This window comes from Eptatretus burgeri, chromosome 16 (genome assembly GCF_056783735.1).
Source record: "Eptatretus burgeri isolate ZD-2024b chromosome 16, Ebu_testis_v1, whole genome shotgun sequence".
Lineage (NCBI taxonomy): Eukaryota > Metazoa > Chordata > Myxini > Myxiniformes > Myxinidae > Eptatretus > Eptatretus burgeri.
The window spans coordinates 2,648,309-2,675,921 of NC_140976.1; the positions used below are offsets into that span (position 1 = coordinate 2,648,309).

Consider the following 27,613-nt stretch of genomic DNA (forward strand, 5'->3'; position numbering starts at 1 on the left):
TGTTGGCGGACCTTGAGCGCCCTGTGCAAATGTGGTTGGGACAAATTGCAGAGAGAGCAGGGGGGGGGGGCTGGAGAGGAGTCGGTAGAAGACAGAAAGACCACCGACCAACCTGCGGTGATTGGAGTGAGAGGCCCAAAGACTCAGCTTCATTGCGGGAGATGCCAATGATCTTAAAAGCCCTGGTTTCGACAGCGTGAAGTCGAGAAAGGTGGGAGGCAGGAGCACCAGCCCAGAGGGGAGAGCAGTACTCCATCAGGCTACGGACAAAAGCTTTGTAAGTAGTCAGGAGCTCAAGAGGGCCGAGGAAGGACTTTGCACGACGGAGGATTCCTCAGTCGGCGACTGGCTTTTGAGGCGAGGTTGGAAATGTGACTTTCCCAGCAAAGGTCATGGCACATAGTGAGACCCAGAAGCTTGAAAGAAAAGACTTCTTCCAGAGGATTGTTGAGAAAGTGCATGGGGCGGTTTTGTAAACGGTCCTTTCGAAGAGCCATAGTCAGAGTCTGAGATTTGTGTGGATTGGAAAGACATGTCTCCACGTGTTGACCAGTTTGTGATTTTATCCAGATCTGCAGTGAGCGAAGAAGCTGCTGCTTGCCGGTCTGAGGGATGACAGATGGTACGGCAGAGGGTGGAGTCATCGGCAAAGAGAAATAGAGGATTTTCCAGAGAGTCCGAGAGATCATTGATGAAAACCAGAAAAAGAACAGGGCCCAGAACGCTACCTTGAGGAACTCCAGCCTGCATAGGAAGAGGGGATGAAAGAACTCCATTTAGGGCCACACGTTGACTGCGACAGGAGAGGAAGTCTGCGAGCCATGAGTGGAGATGGCCTTGAATACCATGGGAAGAGAGTTTGGTGAGTAGGGCAGGGTGCCAGACTGTGTCAAAAGCACGTGATATGTCCAGGGATACTGTCTCGGATTTCCTGTCTGGCATTGAGGACCTCCATCCATTGATGGGAGAGCAGTAGCAGCATATCTAGGGTAGAGTGACCTGGTCTGAAACCAAATTGATGATTGGAAATCAAGCCATTGGAGAAGAGGAAGGATTTCATGTCTGAAGCAATGATGGATTCCATAACCTTGCTGATGATTGGGAGAAGGCTGATTGGTCTGTAGTTACAGGGATCTGTTTTTGCACCTTTTTTATGCAGGGCAGTGATGTTAGCAGATTTCCAAGCAGATGGCAGATGACCTTGGGAAAATGAGAGGGTGAATAGAACAGAGAGAGGGTGAGCAAGAGCAGAAGAGCAGGCTTTGAGGACACGGGGCCTGATGCCGTCTGGACCGGTTGCAGAATCTGACTCGAGGTTTGAAAGCAAGCTCTCCACCTTGTCAGGAGAAAAGGATACAGAGTCCAGGGACAGTTGGGTGCGACTGGGTAAAGTGGGTAGAGATAGTGATGGGTTTGGGACACAAGATTTAGCTGCAAACACCGAGTTTAGACATTCAGCTTTATCACGTGTGGAATCAGCAGTGCGGCCATTTGAGGTAAGGGAGGGGATGGAGGGGGAACATACACCAGAAACAGATTTGATTAAACGCCACCAGGATTTTGAGGAGGGAGAGAGGTTTGAGAGTTCAGACTTGAGATGAGAAAGATGTTGTTTTCTGGCTCTCCTGAGGGTAGATACACACTTGTTCCGAGCTTTGTGGGAAAGAAGTGAGATTGCTCTCAGTTGGGTTTGCTTTCCATGAGGCAAAGGCAAGTTGTTTCAGGACAACTGCCTCACCACAAGCTTCAGTAAACCAAGGGCGGGAGGAAGGGTAAGACAACTGAACACGAGAGGGGATAAATCTGTGCATGAGGGAGAGCAAGTTTCTTTGAAAGAATTCCCAGGATGAGTTGATGTTTGAGAAAGTAGTGATAGGAGACCAGTCTGTAAGTTTGATGGCTGCTCGGAGACCCTGCCAGTCGGCTTGAGTGAAATGCCAGACTCGACGGCGGTGAGGTGGTTCTCTGATGACAGCCAGAGAGATGTCCACTTTAACAAGGACGTGGTCAGAAGAACCAATTGGGCCAAAGGAAGAGCAGCAGATATTGTCAGGGAAATTTGTCAAAATCAGATCCAGAAGAGATGGAGTACCATTGGTTGAGATCCGGGTCGGGAAGTTGACCGATTGAGTCAGTCCCAATGAGTCACAGAAAGCTTTTGCTGATGTCCCATGGCAGGTGAGAGAGGTACCCACACCTAGCCAACTGGCGTGATGACAATTGAAGTCGCCACATAAGAGGAAGAGAGAGTTTGGATGAGAAGATAGAAGATGGTCCATGTTTTCGGAGAGTGAGGTGTAGATGGAGTCATCACTGTTCGGTGGACGGTACAGTACACATATAAACATGAGGTGGGAGTGGAGGGGAAGCCGAAGCCAGAGGTATTCCTGGGGGTGTGGGGGAGTGAGAGCAGTGCAGGGAGAGTGAGGAATAGAGTCTTTGATGAAGAGAGCAACACCTCCACCAGGACGAGGCTCAGGTCTGTCATACCGTAAGAGGGAGTAACCAGGGAGAGATACTTGGGAGTCAGACACGCCTTGGGAGAGGAAAGTTTCTGTTAGGCAGATAATGTCAGGTTTATCAGTGGCAACCTGCATGGAAAGATCTGAAAGGTTTGAGCGAAGGCCCCGGATATTTGAGGTCCACACTTTTAATGAAGAGGTAGGGGAGGAGGCTTTGGGTGCAGGAGGTGGAGGGGCGGGGGAGGGTAGGATGAGGGACGAGGGGGAGGTAAGGAGGGTTGCTGAAGGAGTGTGGGGTATTGCAGAATAGCGAGGGGAGGGGGCCGAATGAGGAGGGAGAAAAGGCTCTGTGGTGCTGGGAGAGAGGGGGGACAAGAGACAAGGAAGATGGCAGTTGAGGATTTGAGGAGGTGGAGTGAAGAGATGGAGGTGAGAGGGCAGTGGAGGGAGGCAGGTTGGTGGATGAGAGGGGGGCAACTTAGAGAAGGAAGAGTGAGGGGATGAAAGGTGGGAGAAAGGTGAGGGGGAATTTTTGAAAGAGGTGAGAGGGAGGCTTGGAGGGAGAAGAGTGGGATGGTTGCTTGAGAGTGAGAGTGAGGGGTGAGGGGGTGAGTTGGCACTGAAGTTGGAAAAAGAATGGTTGATGGAAAGCGAGCATCCATGGCAAACTGTGGTTTTTAAAAGTTTTAGGTCAGAGATGCGATTTAACACAATTCTTGATGGATGCAATGAAGGCGAATTCAGAGCATGGAGAGAAGAAGCGCTGTAATAGTTGGATTTTTTAGGCAAGGAATGAAGGAGAGGTCGAAATGAGAGCAGTCTGTTAAAATAGCAGAAGAGAAGTGCATTGTGAAACAGTAAAGAGTACCACATGTGTGAGAGAGGAAGATGAAGCATTATAAGATCGTTTTTGTTGTTAATATTAATGTATGAGAGAGTTCAACAGATTAGGTCATGGAAGTGTAAAAAAAAAAGAAATCGAGGAAGACGAGGAGGAAGTTAAGAGGAAGAAGAAGTAGCAGAATCGGGAGAAGGTGAGCGTGTTGTTGTTGTTGTTGTTGGGTATATTTATTTATTTATTTATTTTTTTTTTTTTTTTGAGATAAGAAAGAGATTAGTTGGGAGAATGGGGGATGTTTGGAAAGTGGGGAGGATGAAAATTGAAGGTAATGAGGAAGAAAGAAATTGAAGGAATGGGGAGAAAAAACAAACAAAGAAACAAAAAAAAACGATCGAACACCGAGTGGAACCGGTAGGCCTCAAACCTAGGACTAGGCCTCAAACACCAAGTAAGAACGTCGACATAAATACTCACAAAATAGCACGATTTTTGAAACAAAACCGAACTAGGAACACACATTAACATGTAGGTGAGAAAATTAAACAGTTAAAACGGGACAAATAACAACCGGAACTTAACTTTGAGAATGTCAGCAGGGAGCCCCGAAGGAGACCTCTTGCCGCTCAAAACCGGAACCGGAAGTCTCCCTGTGTGTATCCCATATCCCTGTGTCGTAAGAGGCGACCAGGGTTGCGTCAGGAAGGGCATCCGGCGTAAAACATGTGCCAAATCACTATGCGGATCATATGGATGATCCGCTGTGGCGACCCCGAACGGGACCAGCCGAAAGAACAAGAAGAAGAAGATATATACATACACACACACACACACACACACACACACACACACACACACACACACACACACACACACACACACACACACACACCCACACGCACACACACACACACACACACACACACACACACACACACACACACACACACACACACACACACACACACACAGTCATGCGCCGCTTAACAATGTTCCGGGCAACGACGGATCGCATATACAACGGATCTGACAGCTCTGAAGAAAAAAAAAAATGTAGCTGAAAAATTCCTATCGCCGAGTGATGTAGCCGACGTAGCGCTGCCAGTCGTATAAAAATAGCACCTACAATTATGTATGCTGTACAGTGCATAATACTTCATAATGATAATAAACAACAGTGTGGCCCTGTTATAATGTGATCGTTGAGATCCATAAAATGTCATCGCGAAAAAAGCAGGGTCGTGCTAAATCGGGATTCAAGGAAAGCGGCTTTCAAACTGAACCAATGTTTGCACGTTTACCTTCTAGCAAGTAAATTACCTTTGAATTGAAGAATTCAACGAATAAATCGTTGTTACAGTCGAAATTAAAACACAAATTTCTTTTTGGTGAAGCTTTTCATGTTGTTAAAACAATGGCACTGTTCCGAAAATATATATCACAATTGCCAGGAGCTCGTTTCTTCATTTATAAATTATAACTTCGATGCAATGATTACGTATTTGTAAAATCCAAACGCTATTGATTCATCTTTCAATAATGGATGCGAGAGGAGATTGTAAGCTGCTGCTAACAACACCGATGGCCATCATGAACAGCACAAAGGTAAAACTAACGTGTCTTCAGTCTCTCTTGGATGCGTGCTACAATTGCCAACAGTATTCAGTACAGTAACATGCTGTACAGGTTTGTATCCGAGGAGCAATAGGCTATACCATATAGCCGAGGTGTGTAGTTTTGTGTAAGTACGATGTTCAAAAACGAAAACGAAAAAAAAAAATGATGTTCGCACAACGACGACGTCGCTTAACGACGTGTTTCTCAGAACGTCACCCCGTCGTTAAGTGGCGCATGACTGTATGTGTATGTGTATATATATATATATATATATATATATATATATATATATATATATATATATATATATATATACATACACACACACACACATATATATGTATATATACGAAAAGAACTGTCGGTGAGGCGGTAAAGCCATCCATCAGTCTTGAAGATATGCCTATTAATCACGTCCTGTTTGAACGTTGATTCCCCAAGATCCCGAAGACCTAAAAAAAACCCTAAATATCCCAAAAGATACAAAAGTCCCCAAGGACCTAAAAATACCCCGAGGACCCAAAAGATCAAAAAGACACTGGAGACCTCTTGGACCCTTCAGACAGATTAGACAGCTTAGTCCCTTGATCATTTATACAACTTGGACCTTCAAATAAATACATCACCAATATTACATATAAATTTGTAGAAAATAAATGTTTGTATTATGATTGGTGTTAATCATGATAACACTGAAAATCTGTGACGTCAATCTCTGCAACGATGTGTGGAGAGGTGAGCACAGTGAGCCAATCCACACTCATCTATTATAAGATGAAAATGTCTCTCAAACTTGTGTGTTACTCAAGGGAAAGAGCAAGGGTACAAGTCATACTTGAAAATGGCGATGAGAAGGTTGAGGAGGAGAATGTTGGCAAACAGGAGGTAGATGCAGGTGAAGAGGATTATTAAGCTATTGATCTCTTCATCGGGAGAGTGTGGGCTCTCAAAGTCACTGGCATTGGTCGGGCAGGAAACAGTGGCTTTACCTGGTGCACACGGACAACACGTTTATTCATCCAAGGATGATTCTTGCCTTGGGAAGGTAAAAGTTTTAACTTTTATTTGTCCCCACACTTGCACTTATTCTTTCCTTGGAAGTTAAATAATTCAATGGACAGCGCATTGTGTCGGTTATTACAAAAGCATTCATCCACTCACAATGATCTGGTCTCAAAGATTTTATTCATTCCCTCAGCCATCAAGGTCGAAGGAGGTTATGTTTTCACCCCTATCTGTCTGTTTGTGTACAGGATATCTCAAAAAGTTGTGGACGGATTTGGATGAAATTCGGTGAGCAGGTTGGGTGTGTGACAAGGATGACCTGATTAGATTTTAGTGAAGCTCCAGATCCAGGTAGTATAATTTTTTCAGTGATTCTTCACCATTGAGAGATAGGGCCAAAAACTATATATAGCATAATATCTCAAAAAGTTGTGAACGATATCAGACGAAACTTCGTGGACACATTGGGTGTGTTACAAGGACGGACTGATTCGATTTTGGTGAAGATCTGTATCAGGATGCGAGAATTGTTGAATTTTTAAAGTGATTCTTCACCATTGAGAGATAGGGCCAAAAACGATATAGTGCCGACAGCACGATATCTCAAAAATGTATTGGGCCTGATATGTTCTCATGGATCAGACATTACATGGCGGTGGTATGCACTCTACCGAGTGCCCTTGCAGTGAAACTATGTTATGCTTTTATTCTGATTTAACTCAAGAACCCCAACGTGAGGTATGAGGTACCCACACACAGTGAATAGCTTGATGCTCCACTAGGTTATCCCATGAGACAGAGCTTGGGACTCCGTATACCTTCAGTGCATGGGCAGACATCACTGAGGAAGGGTAAGTCACTCTGCTCTTTCCTGTTTTTTTTTTAATATAGCATGGTCTGGGCATCTTCTACCAAACATTAGTGTTTCAAGGCTACTCCTTTATACATTAATGTGGGGTATAAGATGCCCAGATCATGGAATATATTGACGCACTTAAAATACGGTGTTTACAATTTGTGATTTCTTAATTGTTTTCAGGCAGTGATATATTCCTTCACATAACTTGTGCAGAGACAGAACCTGAAAATAATACAAGATGTCAAAGAAGAGTGTGAGATGTGTATATCTTAGTGCAGCTAAGATATAGGTAATGCCTATAAATGATCTTGGAATGTGCCTTCGATCATTATTAACAAACTAATAATGTTTTTTTACTTAAATAGTGAATGGAAATATTTATTTTTTTATTTTTCCTTTTCGGGTATGTCATACCCCAAGTTATAGATAACATTACTTGTGAGACACGTTAGTGTTCTTGGGTTTAAAACAAAAAAAAGTGTTACACACATTTTATGCTGGCAGGATGGCCCAGACTAGAGGAATGCACAATCACCTCAAAGCTGTCGAGCCGGGGTTTGAATCCCGACCCAACTATACTGAGAGGCAATGAAAACACATACCAGATTAAAATTGACATTTATTTCATAGCATGTGACTATGAAATGTGACATTTCATAACAAACCTTAACCTTGAAAATTTCATGTGCTGAAAGGGACCTCTATAGGACTCTGATATGCGAAGTTACAAAAATTTCCATTGATAACTGTGCTCTGCAGAGTGATCGATACGTGATTACAGACAAAAAAAACAAAAGCAAACAAACAAAAAAAAAAAACATACAAGCTGACTAACATATCTTGCAAAAACTTCGTTTTGGCAAGATAATAACATCCTCCAGCATGCAAAATTGCCAGGGTGGCTTTGGCACGCAGTGAAGTCACCATTCAGCACATGCTGCCAGAAATGGGAGAGAGCGGTGTAAATAATTGAATGATTGATTAATTGCACAATTAAAATAAATAAAAATTGTAAAATTAATTGTTTTTTTAACCAATTAGTTCATCGCATACCTAAACCACCACCATTTCATCCAAAATTTTAACTTTTGAAAACTAAGGAAGTCATCAAAAAATGAAAAATTCATCTATTAATTGATTCATCAATAAATCAAAAACACCCTTGATAGCCAAATCATTTGTTCACGACTGTCCCTCAAATGCAGGTGGTTTTTCTTTATTTTTTGAAAAAAATCAATACCATCTAATGCAGGTACTTTTTAGCATAGAAATAGTCATCCAGGTGTTTTTTTTTAATCAATACCATCGAATGCAGGTACTTTTTTTTAGCATATAAACAGTCATCCTGGTGTTTTTTTTATTAATGTAAACAATATCATACTAATCTAGTGTCTATTACTTGACCATAGTTGGTGAAAACATCTTCCCGATGATGAACTAATAAGGCAAAATAAGGCCACAATGGTGGTGCCTTTTTAGCCATGCAGGGAAGAGGGACATTGTAGTGTGTGTACACCATAAGATTGTGAAATCAAAAACATGTCTGAGTACAAAGCACTGGTTAGAACACCAAGAGAAGCAGCTTCATACGTACGTACCGAAAATACTTTCAGGCATTTCACCAAAGAGGATGAGGTAAGGGCGGGAAAAAATCCCTTTCAGCAGCGAGTCTGCACGCTGCTCATTGTGGACGAGGAGGCTTTGTGTGCTCACCCCATACGCGAATATGCACATGATCAACAGAACCAGGAAGAAAATGAGGTCTTCCACCTGCAGGCACAGGAAACAGCCGATCGTCGGTTGGAATTATCATACATGCGAGATAGTCTGTGGTACATCTCCATCGCAATGTGGTACATCTCGAAGAAATTTCCAAATGTTGCGGTGAATTATGTTTATACGTATTATTTCATCTCAACAATGAATTTTTTTATGATATTGTTTTTAATCTAATATAAATGACATGTCAGAAAGGATGGTTCTACGTTCATCCTGTGCTTTTGTGTAATAATTTGACAAATCAATATCCATTTCTTGTGAAACACTGAACGATAAATATATTGTTTTATAAACATGTGGTTTTATAAACCGCATGCCAAAATTGAAACGCACACAGCAGGTCAGGTCAAGTCAGGTATGAGAGCATGCGCTGGAGCAACACAGCACATAGTCTCTTAGAATAGTTATTTCCGTAATGTACGTTAAGAACAGCGCCTTCCCTATAGGGATAATGATGTAATTAAATGCGTTGGGTTGGGTCGTTAGCACCCCCTCTCAATCCAATGGGATAATAGCACCATCAGTGCATCATGACATGTGCCATGACTGCCGTCGCCATGTTGAGCATGCTTTGTTTTACTACCATGGCTGCTCAGTATGGGCGAATAACACTTCGCTGAAGCCATGCCTTTGGAAGTGCACCCCAAATTCCCATTTATTGTTTAAATCAAACACAAAGTCCTTGTTTGTCTGTTCATTTGCATGGACATCTATCCTGTAATGTAACTTATTGCCATCTACCCCTACACTGTATTTCGTTTTCCTAATCCCCGTTCATTCCCTCCACGTAAACACGACCAGTAAATGGACCAGGACACGGCACAGCCTCCCTGCCATAATTGCCCCATTTCCTGGCTTTGTCCCGTGGACATTTTTGAACGTGTGGGGTTCATCCCAGGTGCATGGGGATGGAAGGGATTTCCCCATGTTAAGTGTAGAGCTGCGCTCCTGGTGACTGCCGGAAGGGCCAAAAGAGTGCATATCCAGGTGGGTAGCAGAATGGGTGGGGCTGCAGAGGAATCCCCCACTGGCAGCAATGGGGCCAGTTCATAAGATTTCACATGGCCCAATAGCTGGTCCCAGGCTCCCTTGGAAGATCTGACGTGCAGCTCTTTGGCCCTGCCTGCCATTGGGGTGATACAGCTGTGCTTGATGCGCTATTTCTCGCTCTCTCTTGGTTCTGGCAGTTGCATTCACTCTCAATCTCTCACTGCCCTGGTCATCACACTCGTTCCCTCTCTCTGCCCTGGTCATAACCCTGACTTTCTTCCCTGGTCCTGGACACTTTGGCAGAGATCTGCGGTGCTCGTGGTTGTCAGCAGGATGCTCCTGACGGAACTCATGGACCCTCGATTGTGAAGTGCAGTGTCAGGGCCGTTCCGGAGAGTGGCAGGGAGAGTGGTATCAGGCTGGGCAGGGCGACGGTTCAATGTATGGTAGGCTGAGGCCACCCTGCCCCACCAAATTATCCCCCCGTGTGTTTGTGGTCTGATGGGTACCCTGTTATGTTATCCAGAAGGTAAGGAATAGGTTAAGCTAATCTGCAACTTGTGCATTTTCTTTCCTTTTTGTAAATACACACCTTCATTGCCTTTCATTGCATTTCCCCTTTTCCTGCTCTGGTTACCTCCTTGACTCCATTAAAGCCCTTGAGTTCCCTTCCCTCCTTACCTGTACCCTCCATTGCCTGCTGTTAATAAATTGCCTTGTTGACATTTTCCTTTCTATCTGTCTGTGCCTGTCCTTTCCCCTTATTGATCCAGCAATATCCGGACATAGATTAGCCAGGAGATTATAATCCTCCAACTAATTGGCTCTCACATCAGTCCGACATTGTGCTTGCGGGAAACTTGGCCACCTTAATGAAGATCCAATAAAGTTAAGAGCAGCACAACACGGAGGTGGCGATTCCCTGATAAGGCGGTTGCATGTTCCCAGCTAAACGGTAGTCAGATGGAGGACACTGGGTCACATGGTTAAATTATTGGCATTCGCGGTCGATTAGTGGCCCACCGTGACAGACTTATTCGTGTGCGATGGCCTCGATTCTCGGCGAGTTCGAGGGAGAACCGGCCATACCCACACCCTCGTACTACTGCGACCCCGGGTCTGCAACAATGCAGTACTTTATCACAAAAAATATTGATATGAAAAAAGTTTAGAAGTAAATTATCCAAGTCCTACACAGGCAAATGATTTAGTGAGATTAAATTAGTTATCACAACATAGAGTGGCCTGCAAAAGTATTCATCCCCATCCAAAGTTTTCATATTTTGATGCCACTTGAGCATGTTAGCCCATGCTCACAAAGCGAAAAGCAGGGTTAAGGAATTGGTCATATACAGTATGTATGAAGAACGCATGTATGCGTCGGCATTTTGTTATTCCTTTTTCTCTGCAACCACTTGTCAGATTGACAGGAAATTTTCACGATTGGTGCGACGAATCATGTAAAATGTTTTAATAGTAATTATGACTTCATAGGTCACATGGTGTGTCAGCCATTTATTTTTAACCTTCCAAAATCGCAGAAATGGCTGAACAGGTCGAGGTGAAAATTAACAAGTGCAAACGCCTATCAATGAAGAACAAAAAGTGCCCCATCAATGACATCATATGTCACATGGTACTCCATCTCTTCTGGATCTGATTTTGACAAATTTCCCTGACAATATCTGCTGCTCTTCCTTCGCTCCAATTGGTTCTTCTGACCACGTCCTTATTAAAGTGGACATCTCTCTGGCTGTTATCAGAGAACCACCTCACCGCCGTCGAGTCTGGCATTTCACTCAAGCCGACTGGCAGGGTCTCCGAGCAGCCATCAAACTTACAGACTGGTCTCCTATCACTACTTTCTCAAACATCAACTCATCCTGGGAATTCTTTCAAAGAAACTTGCTCTCCCTCATGCACAGATTTATCCCCTCTCGTGTTCAGTTGTCTTACCCTTCCTCCCGCCCTTGGTTTACTGAAGCTTGTGGCGAGGCAGTTGTCCTGAAACAACTTGCCATTGCCTCATGGAAAGCAAACCCAACTGAGGGCAATCTCAGTTCTTTCCACAAAGCTCGGAACAAGTGTGTAGCTACCCTCAGGAGAGCAGAAAACAACATCTTTCTCATCTCAAGTCTGAACTCTCAAACCTCTCTCCCTCCTCAAAATCCTGGTGGCGTTTAATCAAATCTGTTTCTGGTGTATGTTCCCCCTCCATCCCTCCCTTACCTCAAATGGCCGCACTGCTGATTCCACACGTGATAAAGCTGAATGTCTAAACTCGGTGTTTGCAGCTAAATCTTGTGTCCCAAACCCATCACTATCTCTACCCACTTTACCCAGTCGCACCCAACTGTCCCTGGACTCTGTATCCTTTTCTCCTGACAAGGTGGAGAGCTTGCTTTCAAACCTCGAGTCAGATTCTGCAACCGGTCCAGACGGCATCAGCCCACGTGTCCTCAAAGCCTGCTCTTCTGCTCTTGCTCACCCTCTCTCTGTTCTATTCACCCTCTCATTTTCCCAAGGTCATCTGCCATCTGCTTGGAAATCTGCTAACATCACTGCCCTGCATAAAAAAGGTGCAAAAACAGATCCCTGTAACTATAGACCAATCAGCCTTCTCCCAATCATCAGCAAGGTTATGGAATCCATCATCGCTTCAGGACGTGGAAATCCTTCCTCTTCTCCAATGGCTTGATTTCCAATCATCAATTTGGTTTCAGACCAGGTCACTCTACCCTAGATATGCTGCTACTGCTCTCCCATCAATGGATGGAGGTCCTCAATGCCAGACAGGAAATCCGAGCCGTATCCCTGGACATATCACGTGCTTTGACACAGTCTGGCACCCTGCCCTACTCACCAAACTCTCTGCCCATGGTATTCAGGCCATCTCCACTCATGGCTCGCAGACTTCCTCTCCTGTCGCAGTCAACGTGTGGCCCTAAATGGAGTTCTTTCATCCCCTCTTCCTGTGCAGGCTGGAGTTCCTCAAGGTAGCGTTCTGGGCCCTGTTCTTTTTCTGGTTTTCATCAATGATCTCTCGGACTCTCTGGAAAATCCTCTATTTCTCTTTGCCGATGACTCAACCCTCTGCCGTACCATCTGTCATCCCTCAGACCGGCAAGCAGCAGCTTCTTCGCTCACTGCAGATCTGGATAAAATCACAAACTGGTCCAACACGTGGAACATGTCTTTCAATCCACACAAATCTCACACTCTCACTATGTCTCTTGAAAGGACCGTTTACAAAACCCCCCATCCACTTTCTCAACAATCCTCTGGAAGAAGTCTTTTCTTTCAAGCTTCTGGGTCTCACTATCTGCCATGACCTTTCCTGGGAAAGTCACATTTCCAACCTTGCCTCAAAAGCCAGTCGCCGACTGGGAATCCTCCGTCGTGCAAAGTCCTTCCTCAGCCCTCTTGAGCTCCTGACCACTTACAAAGCTTTTGTCCGTAGCCTGATGGAGTACTGCTCTCCCCTCTGGGCTGGTGCTCCTGCCTCCCACCTTTCTCGGCTTCACGCTGTCGAAACCAGGGCTTTTAAGATCATTGGCATCTCCCGCAATGAAGCTGAGTCTTTGGGCCTCTCACTCAATCACCGCAGGTTGGTCGGTGGTCTTTCTGTCTTCTACCGACTCCTCTCCAGCCTTGCCCCCCTGCTCTCTCTGCGATTTGTCCCACCCACATTTCCACAGCGCGCTCAGGTCCGCCAACAACCCCCTTCTGGTAAAACTACCAAAATCACGAATCACTGCTCATCTTCACTCTTTCATTCCTCTTTTTTCCCGCCTTTGGAATAAACTTCCTCACTCTATTCTTTCCCATTCTTCCCTTCAGGCTTTCAAAACAGCTGTTCACCACCACCTCTTATCTTCCCGCATGCAAATCCTCGAGCTTTTCTACCCCCGATAATCCACGCAAGCCCACTTGCTTCAATTCTCCTGCTTTCCTTCCTGAAAGTCCCTTTAATGTCCATCTTCCCTCGCCATGTTCCCCGTCCCATCCCCATCCCTCTCCCTTCCACAGTTCACCTGTGTCTGTTCCCCAATGTTTTGTCCCTTCCACTCCCGCCCCTCTTGTCTCATGCCTCCTTGCTGTGAGTTGTGTGTTAGCTCTCATACGAGCCTCGACCAAGGTATACAAAAAAAAAAAAAAAAAAAAAAAAAAAAAAAAAAAAACATGGTTTAGCAGTCATATTCAATTTACCATATTGGACAGACAGATCGAGGGGAAACTTCACACACATTCCCCAAGCCTTAGGGATACAAAGGTGTACATGGATAATTGATAAGTCACATGGTTTGGCAGCCATATTGGATTGAAGGAAAATATTTTTTAAATTCTCTCTTGAATTGACTGCATCCAGAAGGGAAACTTCAACATAAGGGCAATACCCCTTGGCGCTCACTTGGTAGTGGTTGGATAAGATAACCAAGGAACCACTGGTAGGCATGGATGACCCACAAGATATGTAATGGAGAAGAAAGTAAATAGCTCTGGATTTGTTTTTTTTTTTCATGCCATGAACAAACTTTGGTACATCATGGATGATAAAGGTTGTGGTGAGGTGTCATCAAAATTGTGCGTGTGGTCTTCTGATCTGCTGCTCTTGCTCACCCTCTCTCTGTTCTATTCACCCACTCATTTTCTCAAGGTCATCTGCCATCTGCATGGAAATCAGAAAAATATTAACGTCTGCATAAAAAAGGTGTAAAAACAGATCCCTGCAACATCAGACCAATCAGCCTGCTCCCAATGTTCAGCAAATTTATGGATTCCATCATCTGCTCCAACATGAAATCCTTCCTCTTCTCCGATGTCTTGATTTCTTACCATCAATTTGGATTTATACCAGATCACTCAACCCTGGACGTGCTACTTCTGCTCTCCCAACAATGGATGGAGGTCCTAAATGCAAACAAGGACAAATGTGTCCAAGAGCAGCGTCCTCAAGGTTTTGTCGGCTAAAAAAAAAATAATAAAAAAAACAACTTCTGATATTTCGTCACATGCCTCGATTACGCCAAAAGTGAAACCCGTCATAGTGTATTTACGTATTTACGAAATATAGTGTATTTACTCAATAAATACTGTATTTACGAAATAACAACACATTAAATGGAATCATCTTTAAATAGTAACGTGAATTTTTCGAAACTTTAAAGCAAATGTCCGAATATATTCAAAAGTTCATGATAGATGCTCTCAAAAGGCAACCTCAATGCGAGGATGTGTACATGTGTTTAGTATTTAAGGAGATCCGGATACTGTATATAAAAGAGCCGAGTCCTAATATAAAGGTTGTGACTTCACAAGAAGAACAAGAAGAAGAAAAATAAGAACAACGCCGACCTCTCTGAGAGCAGCGTTCGCTACGCGAGACGCTGCTAAAAATGAGAACACAGCCATCTACCCAGACATATTGTAAGCTTTCAATATGGTTTGGCATCCCATACTGCTCACCAAACTCTCTTCTTATGGTATCCAAGGACATCTCCACTCACATCTCGTGGACTTCCTCTCCTGTCGCAGCCAACGCGTGGCTCTTAATGGAGTTCTCTGATCTCCTCTTCATGTTCAGGCTGGAGTCCCTCAAGGCAGTGTTCTGGGACCTGTGCTATTTCTGGTTTTCATTAATAATCTCTGATTCCCTGGAAAATCCTCTTTATCTCTTTGCTGATGACTCCACCCTCTTTCGTACAATCTCTCATCCCACTAATCAGCAGGCAGCAGCCTCTTCACTCCATGCAGACCTGCATAAAATCACAAGCTGGTCAAACACTTGGAATATGTCTTTCAATCCTGACAAATCTCACACCCTCACCATGTCTCTCCAAAAAGACAATCTGGAAACCCCTCCACCCTATCTACTTTCTCAACAATATTCTTGAAGAAGTACTTTCATTCAACCTTTTGGGTCTCAATATGTACCACAATTTTTCCTGGGAAAACCACATTTCCAAGCTGGCCTCCAAAGCCAATCGTCAACTGGGCATCCTACGTCATACAAAGTCCTTCCTTGGCACACCTGAGCTCCTGATCATGTGCAAAGCTTTCATCCACAGCCTGATGGGGTGGTGCTCCTGCCTCACACATAGCTCAACTTCACACTATGGAAACAAAGGCTTTTAGGATAATTGGTATTTCCAGTGATGAAGCTGAGTCTTTGGGTCTCTCACTCTCATTGGAAGCAGGTCGGTGGTCTTGCTGTCTTTTATAGTCTCCTCTCCAGCCTTACACCCCCCTCCCCCTTTGCTCTGTCTGTGATCTGTCCCCTTTATATTTCCTCAGGGCATTCAAGATCTGCCAGCAACCCCCTTCTGGTGAAACTGCCAAAATCAAGAATCACTGCTCACCTTCACTCTTTAATTCGTCTTTTTTTCCCACCTCAGGAACAAACTTCCACACTTTCTTCAATCCAACTCCTCCCTCCAGGTCTTCAAAACAGCTGTTCACCACCATCTCACTTCCAGTTCTGGGTTTGGAGTGTTGGCAGGTCTCCTTCAGAGCTCTCTGCTGTCAATCTCAAAGTTAAGTTTCCGGTTGTTATCTGTCCCGTTTTAACTGTTTATTTTCTCACCTGCATGTTACTGTGTGTTCCTAGTTCGGTTTTGTTTCAAAAATCGTGCTATTTTGAGTTTTCGTTGACCTTGTCTAACCGAGTGCTTGAGGCCTACCCATCGTTCCCCTCAGGGTGTGATTGTGTTTATTTGTATTTTCTCCCCATTACCTTCAATTTCTATCTTCCCCACTTTCCCAACATCCCCCATCCCTCCCAACTAAACACTATTTATTGTCTTAAATAAAAATAAAAAAACTACCTTTCTCCTTGCACACTCAGAAGTCTCGATTCTTCTTCTTATTCTTCTGCAACCTCCTCTTCTTCTTCTTCGTCCTGCAGGCACCCCATCTTTATTCTACTGAGCTGACCCTCTCTCGCCATTACCTTCACGATTTCTTCCGATGTACAACCTTCCACTCCAAAATCTTACCTGTTCTTCAAAAATACATCAAAAAAATAATAATTTTTCCTTGTATCCTTTCGAACTTGACACCTCCTGAAACCATGTGTCTCTCTCGACTCTTCCTGGTACTTTTCATCGACCCAGCAGCTTCATACTGCGTTTACCGTCCAAATTCACCACACACTTCCACAATTTTACTTCAACCTTCCCTTTTCCAAATGTTACGCAATCCTTATTTTAAATAAAGAATTTCACTTTTGATGATACAGCTCCCAGAGCCAAGTGCTTCTCCCATAACCACATGATCTGTTTAGACCCCCTGCGTTTATCGATCCAATTTCACCATTCACCTCACGATTTTTTTCTACAACACTTCCATGACCTAATCTGATGAAAACTCTCTCAAACAATAATAATAACTGGAACTGCCACTTTATAACTGCTGGCAGTGATGACCGGGCACCCAGACGTCCACCTCTGATACAACGTGAGACTTAAATGAGAATTTTGCAAACTTTCCCTTCGATAGGAGAAGTGGTTCCAAAGATAACATTATTTAATAGTGATACAAATACAGCCCTGCTTCGATACAGCGCGGGACTGACGAGTTACGAACCGAGTAACACAAAGTGTTCAATCAACTTATTACGTATGCAGTTAGCCCTTTTTCCTGGGGACATTGTCGGTATCAATTGAATTGCTATTCCTGTATCCTCAAACGCATTCAGGTGCAGCCAAGTGAGCCTTCTGGAAAAAATAAAAATCTAAAAGTTCTCAGATTCAAATAATTAAATAATTCTGGCTGCCAAACCGTGTGGCTGATCGGGTTGAAATTTCAAACCCATGTTTCACATGTCGGCTCGATAATAAATGTGAAGTTTCGCATATATAGAAGCAGCGGTTACAGAGTAAACATTAATTAATATTTATCCTTCAATTCAACATGGCTGCCAAACCATGTGACCTATCAATTAAAAATTAACAAACTTATATTCACTGCTCGTGTGCAATATGTTTGTGAAGTTTCCCCTTGATCTGTCCAGCCGTTCTGGAGAAGATGTTTGAATGTTTTCGGGTAAATTCAATATGGCCACCAAACCATGTGACCTATCAATTAAAAATTAAAAACTTGTGAAAGGATGTCTTGGGGAAAGTGTGTGTGAATTTTTGCCTCAATCTGTCCAGCCGTTCTGGATAAGAAGATTTTTAAAATTCATTAATTTTCAATCCAAGATGGCTGACGAACCATGTGACCTATGACATCATAAATTTACATTTTGCTTCCAATCGTGTAGTGGAACACAGGTGTGAAGTTTCGTGTTAATCGGAAAAGGTGGGTTTTCCTATCCAAGATGGCCACCAAACCATGTGACTTGTGATGTCATAATTTTTACTGCATTTGCAGGAAAGGCGGGAGATTACAGTTGCCAAGTTTCGCTTTGATAGGTTAAGTGGTTCCAGAGAAAAAATTATTTAATATTTTTCTTTAATCCAACATGGCTGCCAAACCATGTGATGTATCAATTAGAAATTAACAAAATTATATTCCCTAATCCTGTGCAATATGTGTGTGACGTTTCCCCTTGATCTGACCAGCCGTTCTGGAGAAGATGTTTGAAGGTTTTAGGCTAAATTCAAGATGGCCACCAAACCATATGACCTATCAATAAAAAATTAACAAACTTGAAAAAGGACGTCATGGGGAATGTGTGTGTAAAGTTTTGCCTCAATCTGTCCAGCCATTCTGGAGAAAAAGATTTTAATTTTTTTTTTTCAAAACAAGATGGCTGCCGAACCAAGTTACCGATGACGCCACTATAAATTTTTTTCTACGGGGAATTGTTATGTAGATGAGGCTCAAGAAATTTCAGATTTTTCCAATGCAGCGTGCTACTTGACGAATTTTCACTGGGATACCGCTTCACTGATGACGTCACGAAAAATCACCCGTGTTCCCGATGGGGAGTTCATTAACATGTATCAAGCGAAAAAAATTTCCATTGCATGGTTTCAGAGATACAGAGGTCCAAAGTTTAGCGTTTTTTAAAAGATGGCGCCCGTACCACGTGACCTATGACGTCACAATTATCAATTAAGTTTGCTATCAAAAAAGATACATACTATGGTGAAAATTTCGTGTCGATCGGACTTACCGTTCCTGAGAATGATTTTTAAAGCGAAAAAGCTCGCTAATTGCCGGCGGAAAAAGAATAATAATAAACAGAAGAAAAACAAAAGGTTATCCAGTCTATTTGACTGGGTACCCTAATAAAAACGATCTCTTATAATGCTTCATCTTCATCTTTCACACATGTGGTACTCTTATCTGTATCATAATGCACTACTCTTCAACGACTTAAACAGACTGCTCTCAATTCGACCTTTCCTTCATACCTTGCCGAAAAAATGCAACTGTTACAGTGTTTCTTCTCTCCATTCTCTGAATTCACCTTTATTGCATCCATCAAGAAACATGTTTAATCACATCTCTGACCTAAAACTTAAAAAAAAAAAAAACCCAGTTTGCTATGAATGTTCGCTTTCCATCAACCATTCTTTTTTTTACAATTTCAGTGCTAACTCACCCCTCTCACCCCTCACTCTCAAAGCAACCATCACACTCTTCTCCCTCCAAGCCTCCCTCTCACCTCTCTCAAAAACTTCCCACTCACCTTTCTCCCACCATTCACCCCCCTCATTCATCTTTCTCAAAGTTTCCCCCCCTCTCATCCACAAAACTGCCTCCTTCCACTGCCCTCTCACCTCCATCTCTTCACTCCACCTCCTCAAATCCTCAACTGCCTTCTTCCCCCCTCTCCTCCAGCACCACAGAGCCTTTTCTCCTCCTCATCCGGCCCCCTCCCCTAGCTATTCTGCAATCCCCCACACTCTTTCAACAACCCTCCTCATCCCTTGTCCTACCCTCCCTCTCCCCTCCCACCCCTGCACCCAAAGCCTCCTCCCCTCCCTCTTCATTAACAGTGTGGACCTCAAATATCCGGGGCCTTCACTCAAACCTTTCAGATATTTCCATACAGGTTGTCACTGACAAACCAGACATAATCTGCCCAAAAGAAACTTTCCTCCCCCAAGACGTGTCTGACTCCCAAGTATCTCTCCCTGGTTACTCCCTCCTCCGGTATGACAGACCTGAGCCTCGTCCTGATGGAGGAGTGCTCTCTTCATCAAAGACTCTATTCCTCACTCTCCATGCACTGCCCTCACTACCCCACACCCCGAGGAATACCACTGGCTACGGCTTCCCCTCCACTCCCACCTCATGTTTATATGTATACTGTACCATCCACCGAACAGTGATGACTCCATCTACACCTCACTATACGAAAACATGGACCATCTTCTATCTTCTCATCCAAACTCTCTCTTCCTCTTATGTGGTGACTTCAATTGTCATCACGCCAGTTGGCTCGGTGTGGGTACCTCTCTCACCTGTCATGGCACTTCAGCAAAAGCTTTCTGCGACTCATTGGGACTGACTCAATCGGTCAACTTCCCGACCCAGATCTCAACCAATGGTACTCCATCTCTTCTGAATCTGATTTTGACAAATTTCCCTGACAATATCTGCTGCTCTTCCTCTGCTCCAATCGGTTCTTCTGACCACGTCCTTGTCAAAGTGGACATCTCTCTGGCTATTATCAGAGAACTACCTCACCGCCGTCGAGTCTGGCATTTCACTCAAGCCAACTGGCAGGGTCTCCAAGCAGCCCTCAAACTTATAGACTGGTCTCCTATCTTTACTTTCTCCAACATCAACTCATCCTGGGAATTCTTTCAAAGAAACTTGCTCTCCCTCATGCACAGATTTATCCCCTCTCGTCTTCAGTTGTCCTACCCTTCCTCCCGCCCTTGGTTCACTGAAGCTTGTGGTGAGGCAGTTGTCCTGAAACAACTTGCCTTTGCCTCATGGAAAGCAAACCCAACTGAGGGCAATCTCAGTTCCTTCCATAAAGCTCAGAATAAGTGTGTATGTACCCTCAGGAGAGCTAGAAAACAACATCTTTCTAAGCTCAAGTCTGAATTTTCAAACCTCTCTCCCTCCTCAAAATCCCGGTGGAATCTAATCAAATCTGTTTCTGGTGTATGTTCCCCCTCCATCCCCTCCCTTACCTCAAATGGCCACATTGCTGATAAAGCACGTGAAAAGGCTGAATGCCGAAACTCGGTGTTTGCAGCTAAATCTTGTGTCCAAAACCCATCGCTTTCTCCACCCACCTTACCCAGTCGCACCCAACTGTCCCTGGACTCTGTGTCCTTTTCTCCTGACAAGGTGGAGGGCTTGATGTAAAACCTCGACTCAGTTTCTGCAACCGGTCCAGACGGCAACAGCCCACGTGTCCTAAAAACCTGCTCTTCTGCTCTTGCTCACTGTTATATTCACCCTCTCATTTGCTCAAGGTGATCTGCCATCTGCTTGGAAATCAGCAAACATTACTGCCCTGCATAAAAAAGGTGCAAAAACAGATCCCTGCACCTACAGAACAATCAGCCTTCTCCCAATCATCAGCATGGTTATGGAATCCATCATCGCTTCAGACATTAAATCCCTCTTCTTCTCCAATGGCTTGATTTCCGATCATCAATTTGGTTTCAGACCAGGTCACTCTACCCTGGATATGCTGCTTCTGCTCTCCCAACAATGGATGGAGGTCCTCAATGCCAGACATGAAATCCGAGCCGTATCCCTGGACATATCACGTGCTTTTGACACGGTCTGGCACCCTGCCCTGCTCACGAAAACTCTCTTCCGATGGTATCCAAGGCCATCTCCACTCATGGCTCGCAGATTTCCTCCACTGCCGCAGTCAACGTGTGGAGTTCTTTCATCCCCTCTTCCTGTCCAGGCTGGAGTTCCTGAAGGTAGCGTTCTGGGCCCTGTTCTTTTTCTGGTTTTCATTAATGATCTCTCCGACTCTCTGGAAAATCCTCTCTATCTCTTTGCTGATGATGCCACCCTCTGCGGTACCATCGGTCATCCCTCAGACCGGCAAGCAGCAGCTTCTTCACTCACTGCAGATCTGGGTAAAATCACAAACTGGTCCAACACGTGGAACATGTCTTTCAATCCGGACAAATCTCACTCTCACTATGTCTCTCCGAATGGACCGTTTAGAAACCCCCCCCCCCCCATCCACTTTCTCCACAATCCTCTGGAAGAAATCCTTTCTTTCAAGCTTCTGGGTCTCAATATCTGCCATGACCTTTCCTGGGAAAGCCACATTTCAAACCTTGCCTCCAAAGCCAGTCGCCGACTGGGAATCCTCCGTCGTGCGAAGTCCTTCCTCGGCCCACCTGAGCTCCTGACCACTTACAAAGCTTTCGTCTGCAGCCTGATGGAGTACTGCTCTCCCCTCTGGGCTGGTGCTCCTGCCTCCCACCTTTATCGGCTTCATGCTGTGGAAACCAAGGCATTTCGGATCATTGGCATCTCCCGCAATGAGGCTGAGTCTTTGGGCCTTACACTGTCTCACGGCAGGCTGGTCGGTGGTCTTTCTGTCTTATACCGTCTCCTCTCCAGCCTCGCCCCCCCTGCTCTCTCTGCGATTTGTCACCACCACATTTCCACAGGGCGCTCAAGGTCCACCAACAACCCCCTTCTGGTAAAACTACCAAAATCACGAATCACTGCTCACCTTCACTCTTTCATTCCTCTTTATTCCCACCTTTGGAATAGACTCCATCACTCTATTCAATCCCATTCTTCCCTCCAGGCCTTCAAAACAGCTGTTCACCACCACCTCTTATCATCCCCATCCAAATCCTCGATCTTTTCTACCCCCATAATCCACCCAAGCGCACCTCCTTCAAATTCCCTACTTTCCTTCCTGAAAGTCCCTGTAATATCCATCTTGCATTCCCCATGTTTCCCGCCCCATCCCTCTCCCTTCAACAGATCTCCTAATGTCTGTTCCCCACTGTTTTGTCCTTCCCACTCCCAACCACTCTTGTCCCATGCCCCCCTTGTTGTGCGTTGTATGTTAGCTCTCACAACAGCCTCGACAAGGTATACAAAAAAAAAAAAAAAAAAAAAAAAAAAAAAAAACTTACCTTTCCTCATCCAAAACCTTGATCTTTACTTCCCCTGTTTATTAATCCACCCCAAACCCACCTCCTTCAAATTCTCCATTTTCCTTCTTGAAAGTACCTGTGATGTCCATCTTCTTTACCCCGTGTACCCCACCTCATCCCTCTCCCTTCCACAGATATCCTGTCATTGTTCCCCACTATTTTGTGCTTCCGTCTCCCACCTCTCTTGTGTCCTGCCTTGTTATATGTTGCTGTTTATCCCTGGACATATCACGTGCTTTTGACACGGTCTGGCACCCTGCCCTGCTCACCAAACTCTCTTCCTATGGTATCCAAGACCATCTCCACTCATGGCTCGTTATATGTTGCCATGAGTGCTTGTTATATGTTGCTGTCTATTACCTCTTACACGAGCCTCGACTTGGTATCCAAAAAATTATATATATATATATATATATATACACACACACACACACACACACACACACACACACACACACACACACACACACACACACACACACAGTGATCCCCTGTTTATCATGGAGGTTACGTTCCAACCCCCCCCCCCGCGCGAGAAGTGAAAATCCATGATGAATGGACGCCTCCCCCAAAAATCGACTCGTCTGGTCTGGTTGCCTTGGCAGTGATCGGGTTCGAGGTGCCGGAGATCGACTCGTCTGGTCTGGTCGCCTTGGCAGTGATCAGGTTCAAGGTGCCGAGATCGACTCGTTTGGTCTGGTCGGTTTGGCAGTGATCGGGTTTGAGGTCCCAGAGATCGACTCGTCTGGTCTGGTCGGTTTGGCAGTGCTCGTCCAACCGCAGCAAACCTTTTTCCTTCCTGAAGCATATATCGAGCACCTTGACCTTCTCCTGGAGCGTCAGGACCTTCCTCTGGCACTTTCGTTCCTTGCCAGAAGCCTTAGAAGGTGCAGGGCGTTTGGGCGGCATCGTAGGGCTTGGAGAAAAAAACGTAGAAAATATTTGAAGTTCACAAGCGAAACTTTGTCTCATGCATTGTGCGACTGGCCGAGCGCCCCGCGTTATAATTTATTGCTTAAATAATTTATATTTTATATATTATTACCGCGATATACCGGAGGAATCCGCAGAAAAAATTAGTTAGGTTCCAAGGGAAAACCCGCGATGAACCGGGGGCGCGATAGGTGAACCGCGATATAGCCGGGGATTACTATATATATATATATATATATATATATATATATATATATATATATATATATATATATATATATATATATATATATATATATATATATATATATATATATATATATATATATATATATATGTTCGCTTCAATTTAAATTGGGGTTGTCCCAGAACTGTTATTTCCATAATTCTCATAACTGACATGTTCCACCTGTTTACGAAACCCAAAACGGACCCGTTTCACATGTTAACAAAACCCATAATTGACACATTTCACCTATTAACTCAGCCCATAACCAACATGCTTCACCTGTTGCCCAAACCCAAAACCTACACGTTTCACCCATTTACCTAAACCAGTAATCAACACATTCCACCTGTAAACTAAATTCATAATCGACACATTTCACCTGTTGCCGAAACCCAAAACAGACCTGTTTCAGCTGTGAAAGAAGCCCATAATCGACACGTTTCACCCATTAACTAAACTCATAACCGACCTGTTCAGCTGTTAACAAAACCCAGAACAACAATACGTTTGGTGTGAAACAAAAAGTGTGATCACAAAGCCTGAAGACAAGATGAAAAGTGAGCAGAATGCATGAGCAGAATAACTACTTAGTACGAGAGGAGTTATAAACAGACAAAACCTTTTCACTAGTTCTTGTTAAAGATCAAACTCACCATCTTTCTGACGATTATTATTTTTGGACCAAGGGTCTTGTTGATGGTGAAGATGTGCAACAAACGTACACAGAAAATGATGAAATTCAAACTGAAGATGATTCGTCCGAAAGTGAAGGCTTTGGGGTTCCAATCCGTTGGAACCAACCTGAAGAAAGAAAGTAATCGATAATCTTCTGGATATATAATAGGCTAATGTCATCTGTCTGTGTCTGTCCTACCTTGAAACATGGAATAGCTCCTCGGAAAGAAAAAAAAACACAATGAAACTAGAAGGGCACCAGGAAGAGCGCATTCATCTGCCATGTCATGCCTGATCCACAAGAACATATCGGGCCCAATACATTTTTGAAATATCATGCTGTACAGTACTATATCGATTTAGGCCCGATCTCTCAATGATGAAGAATCACTTTAAAAATTAAATAATTCTCGTATCCAGATCTGGATTCAGATCTTCACCAAAATCGAATCAATTTGTCCTTGTCACACACCCAACCATTCCACAACTTTTTGAGATGTTGTGCTATATATTAGTTTAGCCCTATCTCTCAATGGTGAAGAATCACTTTTAAAATTAAATAATTCTTGTGTCCAGATCTTCACCAAAATCTACACAGTTCGTCCTTGTCACACCACCACCCTGCCCACCAAATTTCATCCGGATCAATCAACAACTTTGAGATATCCTGCACACAAACAAACAGACAGACAGACAGATGTGAAAACATAACCTCCTTCACCTTTGGTGGCGGAGGTAATTAAACTTCAATACAGTAGTGTCTCTAAGTAATCATTATTATCACCAGTGTCATTTCACTTTATAGTCATCATATTATCACCAATTATAATCGTACTGTAAAATATATCCATTCACCAATCATCAGAGAGCAGCAATCAACCTGCACTCTCATATAGCACATAACATGAGTTCATTATATTATCAGCAACAATACTCATATTTACATCATAAAACAAACAGTCAAAAGATTTATGTATACATCTACTGCATTGTGGTCCGAATAATAAGTGTCCACAATGTCCATCACCATCTGCACATCTTTGTTTGCATACACATGGTCCAGCAATGACCCATAGCCTGGAGTTGGCCCTGAGACATATTGGCGAAATCCATATTTATCCATCAGTTTTGTGATGCTATGTTCTGGAGTACTCAAAAGGTCATAGTTGAAATCGTTCAATACAATAGTCAGCTGCTGGAGATCCAAAGATGTCAGCACATCTTGTAATTTGTCCATGAATAAAGGACAGCTTGTCATGGGTGATCTGTATGCAGTGACAATGTTGATTTATATTTCCTTCTGTGTTGTCACCGTCACTGTTCTGTATTCGATACCTATAATGTCTGGGTTCGGACTTCTTGGTGACATTTCTGATGGTGCCATGATCATTATGCCTCCCTTCTCCAAGTTAGCAGAGTGTGGCATTTCAGCTCTGAAACACTTCATTTCAGGCCGAAGTTGCGCATTATATATGAACCTCTGTCCTCCTAGGAAAGTCTCCACAAAACAAAGAGCATCTGCTGATCTCATGGTGATGTCAGCTTTCATATCTGGTCGATGTTCCAGATATGATCTGATGTTCAGTAAGCCAATTTTAAGCCAACTACCTCCAAGACTCTGCATCTGTAGAAGCTCAACCAGTCGAGTAATAATACCTTGAAGTCGATTCTTTTCTTCCTTGACAGCTGGGTTGACACGAATTGCGCTTTCATCAAACCCAACAATCCTGTCTAATGTTTTTCCTTGCACTTTATGCATTGTGCAACCCCATGCAATTGAGTGGAAATTGTACTCGCATGGCTTGTACTGAAGTCCTCAATTAGATAGGGATTAAGAATAAGCTCCCACAGTATGTGATTGCCCCCCTGTAACCTATTCCTACGTTTTTGCATTTGCAAGCAAGCCAAACGTGCCGAGCAGGCAGAAGCCCCGCCTCAAAGGGTGATGGCGGGCGAAGTCATGCCCCTGAGGCTGATGATTGATGGGAATGACATCAGAAACTAGCCAAACATGCTGAGCGAGCGGAGGCCCCACCTTCCCGGGTTTCGTGCGAGTAAGCCACACCAGGGAGGAGGAATCGGGGGTTCGGTGTGATGTGAGTCAGGGTTGAGTTCAGGGAAGGAATGCACAAGTGTGGCCTGAGGGAAGCACGTGGTCAAAAGAGAACATAGCTAGGAGATGGCCTGTAAGAACAGGGCTTTACGGCTTGCTTTCCTTTGACGCATGAAGAAGATGGCACGATTCGATAATTCGTGCTGAGGCGATTTGGCTCGCTTGGTGAAGCAAGATGCTGGCCTTTGCCTCTTGGTTGGGTCACAAGGAACAGACCCCGAGCTTCATGTATGTCAAATAGTGGGTTGGTGAGGAGGATCGACACACAAAGCAGCTGCACTGGGTCTCTGAGCCTTGCTGTTGAATGCCGCTTGCTCATTGCCTGACATACTGTGAGAAGTTTAATTACCTTCGCCACCAAAGCTAAAGTCCCACTGCATTAGAGCGACTTGACACCATTTTGCACGTGTCTACACATACAAATAGAAGCCCCTCGATTCCACGTTCCACAAAGACCATCTGTGGACAAAGCTAAGTGCCAGAATAAAGGAGGGATTTTGTTTTGTTTCTTTTTCCCTTTGTCTGCATTAAATCTGTGTGTAGAGGCACCTCGACTTAAACTTTAATTTACATCGCGTATTGTTATATTCTTATTGTAGTCCTTCATAAATATTTGTCTCTTTTCGGTTCACAAGCGCCAGTCAGTGAACACTATATTCGTTATGTCTGTGTGTCTGTCTGTCTGCTGGGTAGTCAATCTATCTACCCTTATTGTCAGGTTTTCGATCGTTATGTCTGTTGGGTAGTCGATGTAGTTGAAAAAAAATATTTTTCCAAATTTTTTTTTTTTGAGATTTGTTCTACCCTTATTATCAGTATTTAAAATGGCGATTTCAGTTAACACAATGGCGATTTCGATGAAACTTGGTTGGTAGGTTCATACCATGACCTAGTTGTGTGCAAATGAGAACCGTTGCTATTGACACCACCGTTGCCTACCAACGGGACTTTGAAATTTTTGTCTGTCTGTTGGGTAGTCGATCGAGTCGAAAAAAAAAATTCGAAAAAAAAAATGTTTTCGATTACAATATTTTTTTTATCTACCCTTATTTGTT

General features: G+C 43.9%; 1 protein-coding gene across 8 annotated transcripts in view; it reads right to left on the bottom strand.

Moving 5' to 3' along the window:
• LOC147010333 (transient receptor potential cation channel subfamily M member 2-like) overlaps positions 1-27,613 on the bottom strand; it is a 190,132-nt gene that overhangs the window by 39,341 nt on the left and 123,178 nt on the right. For 7 of the 8 annotated variants that reach the window (XR_015052250.1, XM_085858980.1, XM_085858976.1 and 4 more), the window contains 3 exons: positions 24,424-24,571; positions 8,380-8,551; positions 5,753-5,906 (listed from right to left, as the gene is read on the bottom strand). Coding sequence is in view for 7 of the 8 variants with exons in the window: in XM_085858980.1 (XP_085715106.1) it covers positions 5,753-5,906; positions 8,380-8,551; positions 24,424-24,571 (474 nt within the window). In the remaining variant the exon portion in view is untranslated. Of the gene's footprint in view, positions 1-5,752; positions 5,907-7,592; positions 7,719-8,379; positions 8,552-24,423; positions 24,572-27,613 lie in introns of those variants that run through there. The other variant, XM_085858982.1, reaches the window with a different exon arrangement.